We start from the raw sequence: 10,449 nt of genomic DNA on the forward strand, positions 1-10,449 counted from the left end.
AAATTTACTTCCGGAGTGAAATCCCTTCTCTACCACAGGAAAATTTACTTGGAAACAGTTTAAGTGTCAAAAGATCAAGCAAATCAACAAGGTTTACAAGCACAGTAGGACTGATCTTATGTGAATCTTTTGTCTTATGTTACTTTTTAAGGTTGATTGAGATGCATATTGGCTGATATATATATATAAAGCATATTGGCTGCTAAGGATCCAATAACTATTAATTGAGTAAAAAATAAATACAACAGTTTCAAAAAACTAATATATAATAGAAAATTAAAAAATACAGCAGAAAATTCATAAAATATCTCATTTTTTATGTATTTTGATTTTTTGAGTTTGTTAAATTTTGTGTATTACTCAATTAATAGTTATTGGATTTTAAGGAAATAAAAAAGAATTAAAACATGATGTTTGTGAAGAAGAAATAGCAATATAATAAAAAGTGGGATAGAGAGTAGCACAGGGTGTGGGACAGAACATCCGTTGCGTATTTAGACCTTCACTACATTTTATGATTTTTCATACTTAAACGTTAGAGACAATTTAAGAAACCTTTCCTGAGATTTTTAACAATTTCAATGCTTTCCCTTGAGATTATAGAAATATCGCTTACCTCCCCTATCGGCTATTTGGAATCTAATGCTTACCTCATTGATGCTCAAATGACTTTATTACCCTTATAACATAGGAAATTTATCATAGTTATATGGAGAGAAATAATTTAGTGACTTGTACTAAATTAACCATTATTTGGAATGTAAAAATTTTGAAAATCTTGAATACTAAACTTTTTTTTAATGATAATTGTTAACATTTTAACATTTTTTCTATATTTTAGTAGTTCTTGTAATTTCTTCCCCCAAAAAAGATTAAAATTTCTATTGAGACATTATTATTTCATAAAATTTTCATGAAAATAACAAGATGAATATGAAAACACACAAAAAGACGTAAACTGTTAAAATATGTTTACAATTAAATATTATTAAGTTGCAAATAAAATGTAACTATACATAATCTACTCTTTCCTTTCTTTTCCAAAATTTTTGGTATTTTTTTATTTTCTTTGTATACATAATTCAAACAAGATGTTTAGAAATTATTTTCTTTTGCTTTAATTTACCTGTTTTTCTATTAAAATCATTTCCTTTCTATTAACCCAAACATGCTTGAGAGTTATTATTATTTTTTATTACAAATGATGAAAATTTCTTAGTAATCATGTGAAATAATGGACCTCATAAGTGAAAGAAATAATTCAAAGAACATAACATATTTTAGCATTTTTTATATTTTTTATTTCTTGTGGTTTTTTCTTGAAGAGATATTTTTCTTTTCCAAATCTTGTTCAAAATCTTCTGAATTCTAATACTACGAGTTCCAAATTCTAATACAAAGAGAAATTCCCAATACTACGTGTATATATTGTTCCAAATTAACAAAACTTCCTCTCTAATTCTTTAATTCTACTATTTTATGCAATTCTATGGAAAGTAGTCATTGTTGCTGAATTTTACCGTGCTTATGCTAGTGTTATAATATTCCTCACTTATATTGAGACTCTCAAACTTTAGGTTCTATTTGGGTTGCAACTTTTTAGAGTTTTTATAGAAAAATATGCGGTATCAAGGTGATATATATGAAGAAATAAAGATGGTTAAAAATATGTAAGAAAAATTTTTTCACAAAAAAAAGTAACCCAAATATGCTTTTAGTCTTTATTTTCTATTTTAACTAAAATTCCCTTTTGATTATAAGTCAACCCACTAGTAATAAGGTGAAGGGCACTTTTGGAATGAAATATTCTTCTCACTCTTGAAATCATTTTTTATTGTTGATTTTTTAGAATTGAGCTAATTTGTTACAAGAAAATTAATTTTAAGGGAGGTTAGCGATTTTTTTAAAATTTCAAGGGATAGCAGTGAAACTGTAAAAAATGACAGGGCGTAATTTGTTATTAAATTTATGGTTAATTTCCCTTTTTATCCTTGACAAATATTGTTTTAATTGTTGAAGTATACTTATATTTGGTATTTGGACCTAATTACAGGAGGCGGAGTAAAAAGTGCTACAAAGGGAGACTTTCTTGAGAATATGTTGTGCATGTGGGAAGCTTCCAGAATAGTTACAAATTTGGCTCCACGATGTGCTAAACCAATCCTTTTTCCTTTTGTGACTAGTAGTTTACTAGTATTAGGAAACAAGAAACAAGTAAATTTTGGTTAGCTGCTTTATCTTTGTTTGTTTCCTTATTTGGCTAGGAGACTGACTAGAATAGAGCCTAGTCATTGTTTTAGAAACCCCTGGGCCAATGGCTCAGTGGTCACTAGGGAGGGGCTTAAGTCCCTCCTTGGGCTGTTGGTGAGGGTTCAAACCTCACTTGCAGCGAAAAAAATCTAAGAATTGTGCCATAACACTTCCTTGGTCTAGTTAGGTCTGTATACCCACTAGCCCCTTACCACAACCTCCTTAGGCTCCCCCTCCCCCTAGATTAGAATTGAGTAGGTTATACAAATGTATCATTGCTGACAAAAAATTGTTTTAGACGAGGATTCTTTTTCTTTTCGTCTTTGCTTGGAAGCCACAAGACAGGAGCATAGTTTTTCCTCTTTGTTCCTTTACTTTTTGCATGAAACATATTACATTGTTTAGGGGGAACACGATTTGATGTTCAAAAATTCTACGTGTTGGCGTGGCTAATTTCTTGATCTAGTCTGAGATCAACTCAACGATACAGTCCCAAATATCTGTGAGATCGAACTAATCTCAACTCATTCCTTCAATTTTTTGATATTTGTGCATTCTCTATTTTAATTTCTAGAGATTATTTCATTAACTGAATGACTAGGATCCGATATTCAAAGTGACCCAATAATCTATTGCCAAATTAATCAACTAAATCCGTAATTGTTTAGTCAATTAATATTAGTGGTAACTAGCGTTTACAGACGTTAGGGGAACGTGCAATCTAATTTAAATAACCCTCTTAGTGTGTTATTAATTAGGGTTAGGCTTTTCTAATTCTTCATGCAATTAGAAAATTAAATCCTACGGTCGTACCTACAGTTATTTCCGGGTTAGGAGTGATTAATGGTCGTACCTTAATGGTCGTACCTTGGTCATCAATAAATTAAAAAAAAGGTTGATCGTCAGAACTTGTTGACGACTATAACTAACCTGTTAATGAATTGAGCGAACCATCTTTGCATTAATGATCGGATAAATGGACTGTGTCTGTGAGGTTGTATTTTTTACTAGAGTTTGTCTACCATCGATTTAATTCCTACTTACCTTCGTGAATATATTTTATTAATTGGATTATTTATTTATTTTTATCTCTGTTTGAGTTGTTTAATTATTCCTAATTTTATAAAAATCCCCCGCTCTCCGTACTTTAGAAGAAACAAATTTTTCTCAATTTCTGTGGATTCGACCCTACTTACCAGTAGATACAAAATTTGTATTTAATTTGAGCAAGTATTTATTATTGTACTGGCTCGATACCTGTCAGAAAACCTCGAGGGAGGTTTCTGAAATTATCCCTAAATGTTATTATGACTTGATCAAGTGTGTCTTCCATCATAAATAAATTTTCCAACAACTTTTTTTAGCTTCTCAATCACCTTGTTATCTCACACATATATATTACATTGTAGAAAGTACTATAGTAATTATTTCAAATAATATTTCAAATAATCTCTTTTTTTTTCAAATAATCTCCTATCCAAACAATGTCATAACAATCAACATGCTGAATTTGAAGTTTGGAAAGAAGTTCTTTTTTTTTGTTGTAAAAGAGAAGTATATTCTTGTAAATCTTTTTTTTTTTCCAACGTTGATTGTTGCAAGCTTAAATCCTCACTATTGAACCGTTGCGAACCATTCCTCAGCAAATGCTGCCTTCATTCAAGAAAAGGCCAAAATTGCTGCAAGGCCGCTTTTGTCCATTTACTATACCATCTCGAGACTTAAATCAAGAAGTACATAGAGAAGAAATATACTGTAGTACTTAAAAGTCTCATACCGCATTCCCAAGATCTTGTTAGTGGCAATTGCATAATGTACGTCCTATGCATGCATTAAAACAGCATACTACTAACACAATAGCATTCAAAAATAACATCTTAATCTTGTGTACTAATATAATATCTACATATTAGATTTGTATATTAATACTAGTTTATTTACGCCTCATGCGATGCGTGAGGGTGCCCAATTTTGCTTATGATTTTAGTGGAAAATGTGGAATATTTAAACGGAAGTAATATGTAGTTTGTAGTTAAGAAGGTAGTGTTCAGTTTAGATTACAAAATACCTGAGTAAGGGGCTCTTAATAAGCTGTAGACAAAATGTAGTGCAGTGATTTGGTAGCTGGACAGTCTTAGCTATGTACAATATTTACATGGTATGTTCAAAAGGTAGTAGTAGATTTGTCTGCTTTCTATTATGTACATTGTTAGTTGTTAGTTAGCTTTGTGGTGCTGCGCTTGGCTGGCTATGGTTTCTGGCAGTCGCTTTTTTGTATTGCCTGAGCTTTCTGCTCCAGTGTTTTTATCTTGGAAATGCTCTCTATTCATCAGAATCCTGTGAAGCTTGATTGGTAGTCCTCTCTTGTGGTGAAGATTGATTGTTGGGTGGTGATTTCGTGAAAAGAAGCAATAACAGGCAAGCATAATAAGCAACGAAAAAATCCATACAAAAATTAGCTCCATGCATCCAATAAACGAAGCTGATAACAAAAGCTTCTTCAATCCAATAACTTACACATTCACTTATAGTTACTGAATCCACACATGCAAAGGCAAGTCACCACTAATCACCTATACTTTCATGTTGATCTAACATGTAACTCTATAGACACATTCTAAAGACAACACAATTTCGTAAAAACAAGCAATTACAGGTGACCATATTACGCAAACAAAGATTTCATACAAAAATTAGCTCCATGCATCCGATAATAATCGAAGCACAAATATCAGCAAAGGAATCGACAGCCGAATGAAAACAATGAATAGGCAAATGCAAAAGGAAACAACAATGAACAATAAATAAGAGAGCAACTTACCAACAGTATTCAAAGTTAGCACAGAGCAACTGGAAAGCAGAGAAAGTATATATAATTTAATACCTACAGAACGTGCAAGCCATATTATTGAAATGAAAGCAAAACAGCTGACATGATCTTCATTTTATAGGAGAAATTTGAGCGCTTTGATACAAGGAATTCACAACAACGGACCAAGAGAGTGCCAGCAAAGAAAGCATCAGAGAGCTTAAACAAAGCATGCAAAGTTGCTTAACACTTAAATAATAGACGCCTAAGCCAACCATTTTACTGTCTTGCCAAAAAAGGGCATTACAGTAAAAACAACCCATGCCTAACACAACTAACAAACTTCAGCACCTTCACTTCACTGCCATGTCAGCAACAACATTTGCAAATTTCCAAGGAAGTCCACGCACTAAAGGTGCCTATAGGGGACCTCAGGTTACTGTTCTTAACATCAACTCCCATCTTTATATTCTTAGGATTTCTGTCTTATTCGTTGTTCGTTGTTAAGTGTCAACATCTGTTGTGCTAATTCAAGTCATTATGACACGATTGTCACTCACAATGGTCGGAGAGCCAACCCACTTGAAAGTTGGGACTGCCCCAAAAAATAAAAATCACAATGGTCGTCTTTCTGTCTCTGTCATTAATCCTAGTATATGAAGGGGCAGTCTCTGGACTGAAGAAGGCTCAAAGCTCTTCAGCTACGCATATACAAAGAGAATGGAAGAAGGGTTGTTAGTCAAAGAGAGAGAAGTGAAGGCAGAAAGGCTAACATGGGGTCTTATAGGCCAAGAAATGAAGAGACTTTGCTGCATAGCAGGACCTATGGGGGCTGTGACTCTATGCCAGTTCTTGCTTCAAGTTATATCTTTGATGATGGTTGGGCACTTGGGTGAACTTTCACTTTCTAGCTCCGCCATAGCCATTTCTCTTTGTGCTGTTACTGGCTTCAGTCTTCTTGTGAGTAGCCTTTACTTTGCCTCTTTTCTTGGCCTTATTGTTTTTTTATATGCTTGTGTTTACATGTGGGCTGCTTCTACTTTCTGTTCTATTTTCTGTCACCATAGCATTCTTGTCACAGTTTTTTCGTTTGATATGTTCGAGGTAGAAGGAATGAAGGGTAATTAAAACTTAAAATTCAATCCCAATCTTGATAATAAAAAAAAAAGTCTGATGATTATTGATTAAAAAAATGTTTACAAGATTTAGCTTCACAACTATGCACTTCTTTATTCTTTTCCTCCTTCCCTCTGACAATATTGTGAAAATTTTAGATGTTGTTGCTTTGAATAAAGTGATTATTCTCTCTCTCTCTCTTTTTAAAAAACATTTTACAGAAAATTGAACGATGTTAACAGTACAGTAGTTCCAATATGGTAGTGCTCCAAGTCAAATGAATAAGGATTTTGGAGGTTGAATAGAACCATTAGTGTCGTTACGTATTGAAAAATCATTAGCTTTATCCAAGGATTTCTCATTTTCGTTTTATTCTTCATTTTTCTTGTCATGATTAGTGAAGAGAATAGAAGATATGACTGTTGAATATTTTGATTAGGAATGTTATGATTGGAAAGAATACTTTGCCAAATTCCCGTGGAGATACTTTATTACTTAAATATCTCCTTATCAATTTCCTGTTGATTAGTAGTAGGCAGTAATGGTGTACTTTGTTGTAACACTTCAGCTTGGATGATAAAGGTCAAAATCAAAGTGGATGATAATTTTTGCCATCGGTGGTTGATTAAATAAATCTTAGCAATGGTTGAAAATTGACCAGCACCATTTACACCTTATGCAGCAAGATAGAGAAGTAGAATTGTCAAATTTTGCACAATGCAGGTAATTGGGATTTAGGGCCACAAGATAACAGAATTACATGTCTTGATCTTTCCTTCTACCAATCTAAATTCCTTAGGCATTTTCAGAAGACACAAGGAAATGGTTTTGCTATCAAAAGAGAGTATAGAAATGTGAAAAAGTTGAATGCTCTTGCTTCTTCTTTTTTTTTTTCATTTTGGTAATTCAGAGTACTTTTTGCTAGTTGTATTAGCAAGGATGGTTGGTTATTTATGTGCATACAGTCACTTTGAAAAAGAGATGTTTCCTTCTCTTTGTGGTAGCGCTGCTTTCTGACTCTTAGTGACAATACAGGGTAAAGCACTTAGGCAATTGTGACTTGTGGAACCATTGTGTGTAGCACGGTTAAAAAGAAAGTTGACTTTTTACTATTCTAAATAGAACTGTATGTTGTTGGAAGTATGACACATTTTGCCTCCATAAATTAGACAAGTCTTTGGAAGATTTTATTTTGGTAGCAAAGAAACGTAAAAGGAAAAGTGTTCTCCATAATTATTCATTTTATAGGTGATGGATAAGTAACAGCGGGATTGTACTTCATAGTACGTCACCAGTTATGCAGGAATATGAGTGTCAACTTTCAGATGGTCATGGTAGAGAAAAGTAAAAGAAGAAGCCTTCACCATAATTTTTATTGTATAGGTGATAGCTAAGCGACTATGCAACTGAGCAGCTCTAATCATCAGTTGTGAGGGAAGATGAATTTCAACTTTCAGATACATGGTCTTGCCCAAAAATTTCGCTTTGCTAACTTTTTTCGGAGATTCTGTGACATTTGTCCGTTATGATCATGATGATAAAAAGCGGAGGCAATTACATTCATATGCTTACAGCATAGAGAATTGAAGATGCAAAATTTTCAAGACTATTGCTGCCATCTTATATGTGATTAGAAGATTCCTGGCATGACAAAGAGTTCTATTAAGTACCCCTGAATACACCTCATTAGAAAACAAGTATCTACATATACAACTCTAGAAAAGCTGTGTTTTTCGGTTTGCTCAATGCTGCCATCCGGTGTAGATTATGAACATGGCTGGTTTTTGGAAGAACTGATGGGGAGATGACAGTGGGAGTGGCAGTGGTGATAAATGGTGGTGGCTTTAATTTGCTAAAGTAGACCGGGTATAGTACAGAAATGACTAGGTGTAGTACGTTTGACGTAGATGCATTAATTTGAAGATAAGATTAGTGACTTACTATGAGTTCGTGAAATGATTCTAATCAAAATGAACTATTCATTTTTTAAACAGTCAGGGATGGCAAGTGCTCTCGAAACTCTATGTGGGCAAGCTTATGGAGCTCAGCAATATCAAAAGTTTGGAACCCATACGTATACTGCTATCTTTTGTCTCCTCATTGTTTGTATACCTCTCTCTATCATCTGGATGTACCTGGGAAAAATTCTCGCTTTGATTGGACAAGATCCTCTGATTTCACATGAAGCTGGAATATTTGCCACCTGGCTTATTCCAGCACTCTTTGGCTATGCAACTCTTCAACCACTTGTTCGGTACTTTCAAATGCAAAGTCTGATTTTTCCGATGCTCATAAGTTCCTGCATCACAATTTCTTTCCACATACTCATATGTTGGGTGCTTGTATACAATTCTGGATTAGAGAATCGTGGAGCTGCATTTGCTATGGGTATTTCAATGTGGTTGAACGTAATTATTCTCGGTTTGTACATGTGCTGCTCTTCTTCCTGTGAAAAAACCCGTGCTCCAATTTCAGGGGAGGTGTTATATGGAGTGAAAGAATTTTTCCGATTTGCTATTCCTTCAGCTGTCATGTTATGGTAATCTCTATGTTTGCATTTTTTTTTTACATGTATTTAGGGCCTCAGAAATGAAATATCTCTAGGTTATAAAGAATGATGCTCTGATAATTGCAGCCTTGAATGGTGGTCATATGAGCTTCTGATTTTGTCATCAGGCCTTCTGCCAAACCCACAGCTTGAAACTTCTGTCCTCTCTGTATGGTACGTCCTTCTCAGCCTTCTCAAAGAAACAAAGGGATAGATTGATCTTGATGCAATAATCTTACTTTTCATTGGAAATCTCTGAACAGCCTCAACACTATCATTACACTCTATGCAATACCATATGGACTTGCTGCAGCAGTAAGGTATGTTGTGCACATGGGGAATCCATTTCTGCTGATGGTTCTTTGGTGCATGACAAAAATATACGGATGTTAACTGTTCATTTGTTTTCCTTCAGCACCAGAGTTTCGAATGAGCTAGGAGCAGGAAACCCAGAAGGTGCTCGAGTTTCTGTAATTGGTGTTTTGCTTCTTGCTGTCACAGAGGTGATAATTGTTGATGCAGTCCTCTTTGCTAGCCGGCATGTTTTTGGTTATGTTTTTAGCAGTGACAAAGATGTTGTGGATTACGTCACAACTATGGCTCCCTTGGTTTGTCTATCTATTCTAATGGATAGCTTACAAGGAATCCTTTCAGGTAATGGTTTATTCTCTTTTGTTTTGCTTTCTCTGCATTGTGGTATTGGAGGAAAAGGGGAGAGGGGATTCAGGTTGGATAATTGGCCGCTGTTGCCTTATAATCTAATTGCTTCTTTCAGCTGTTGCAAGAGGATGTGGCTGGCAGCATATAGGAGCCTATGTCAATCTTGCATCATTTTATCTTGTTGGAATTCCTAGTGCTCTTATATTGGGTTTCGTGGTAAAGATAAGAGGGAAAGGTCTTTGGATCGGAATCCTATCCGGTGCTACTGTACAAAGTTTGCTGCTCTTTATTGTAACAATGTGCACAAATTGGGAGAAACAGGTCTTCTGTCTGTCATATTTCTTAACTGTTTTGAGCTACTTACACCAAATCTTGAAATGTTTGAATTCGCTTCATCACTTAAAAGCCTCCATTTGATGCAGGCAATAAAGGCACGAGAGAGGTTGTTCCAAGAAAATGTTTCAGCTGAAGATGGACTAATGTGATAACAAGAGCCTACTGGTAATTTGAACAACATCTAAGCTATAACTTAAGAACTTACAGAAGAATTGGATGATAGCTCATTTTGGCACCAGAATCTCAACTGCAATTGAAATTACTTCCATCATTTGCAGCAAATTGCTTTGATTCTGTATGTCTATGATGACTGCATGAAGCTGGAGCTAAGGACTATTATCACCTAAAAGTAGCTCATCTGTTTCTCTTCTCCTTTTGGGAGGTTTAGAGATAGGTTCTTACTGACTGAGAAGTTCCTCTAAGGAATAGTACTACTTTGGCTCTGCCATTCCCTGTTTGTAGAATTCCAGAGTGAAATCCAGTCTCTACCACGGGAAAATTTACTTGGGAACAGTTTAAGAGTAAAAAAATCAAGCAAATCAACAAGGTTTACAAGCACAGTATGACTGAACTCATGTGAATCTTTTGTTTTATTTTACCTTTTACGGTTGATTGAGAAGCATATTGGCTACTTTAGACATGAACTACCTCCTTTCAGGGCCGGAATAATGGACAAATAGCTAACAGTGGTATAGAATTTGAATTTTTTTTCTTATAACAAAGCTAACAA

At 34.5% G+C, this 10,449-nt stretch overlaps 1 protein-coding gene across 2 annotated transcripts; it reads left to right on the top strand.

The window, feature by feature from the left end:
• Positions 1–5,771: 5,771 nt before the first annotated feature.
• LOC113753594 (protein DETOXIFICATION 12-like) lies at positions 5,772–10,232 on the top strand. 2 transcript variants are annotated; one of them, XM_027297780.1, is made up of 8 exons: positions 5,772–6,019; positions 8,170–8,714; positions 8,811–8,897; positions 8,987–9,043; positions 9,139–9,377; positions 9,499–9,704; positions 9,806–9,884; positions 9,998–10,232. In XM_027297780.1, exons 1-7 carry the CDS (start codon positions 5,780–5,782, stop codon positions 9,866–9,868), a joined length of 1,437 nt encoding a protein of 478 aa, XP_027153581.1. In that variant the 5' UTR covers positions 5,772–5,779; the 3' UTR covers positions 9,869–9,884; positions 9,998–10,232. The 2 variants fall into 2 exon arrangements, with proteins under 2 accessions (XP_027153581.1, XP_027153580.1); XM_027297779.1 differs by having other exon boundaries at positions 9,806–10,232.
• The last annotated feature ends 217 nt before the right edge of the window (positions 10,233–10,449 follow it).

This window comes from Coffea eugenioides, chromosome 11 (assembly GCF_003713205.1).
Source record: "Coffea eugenioides isolate CCC68of chromosome 11, Ceug_1.0, whole genome shotgun sequence".
Lineage (NCBI taxonomy): Eukaryota > Viridiplantae > Streptophyta > Magnoliopsida > Gentianales > Rubiaceae > Coffea > Coffea eugenioides.

Coding starts and splice junctions, on each gene's coding strand:
- LOC113753594 (XM_027297779.1), top strand. CDS start 5,780: ATGGAAGAAGGGTTGTTAGTCAAAGAGAGAGAAGTGAAGGCAGAAAGG. Junction 8,715..8,810: donor CCTTCAGCTGTCATGTTATG/GTAATCTCTATG, acceptor TGATAATTGCAG/CCTTGAATGGTGGTCATATG. Junction 9,705..9,805: donor GCACAAATTGGGAGAAACAG/GTCTTCTGTCTG, acceptor CATTTGATGCAG/GCAATAAAGGCACGAGAGAG.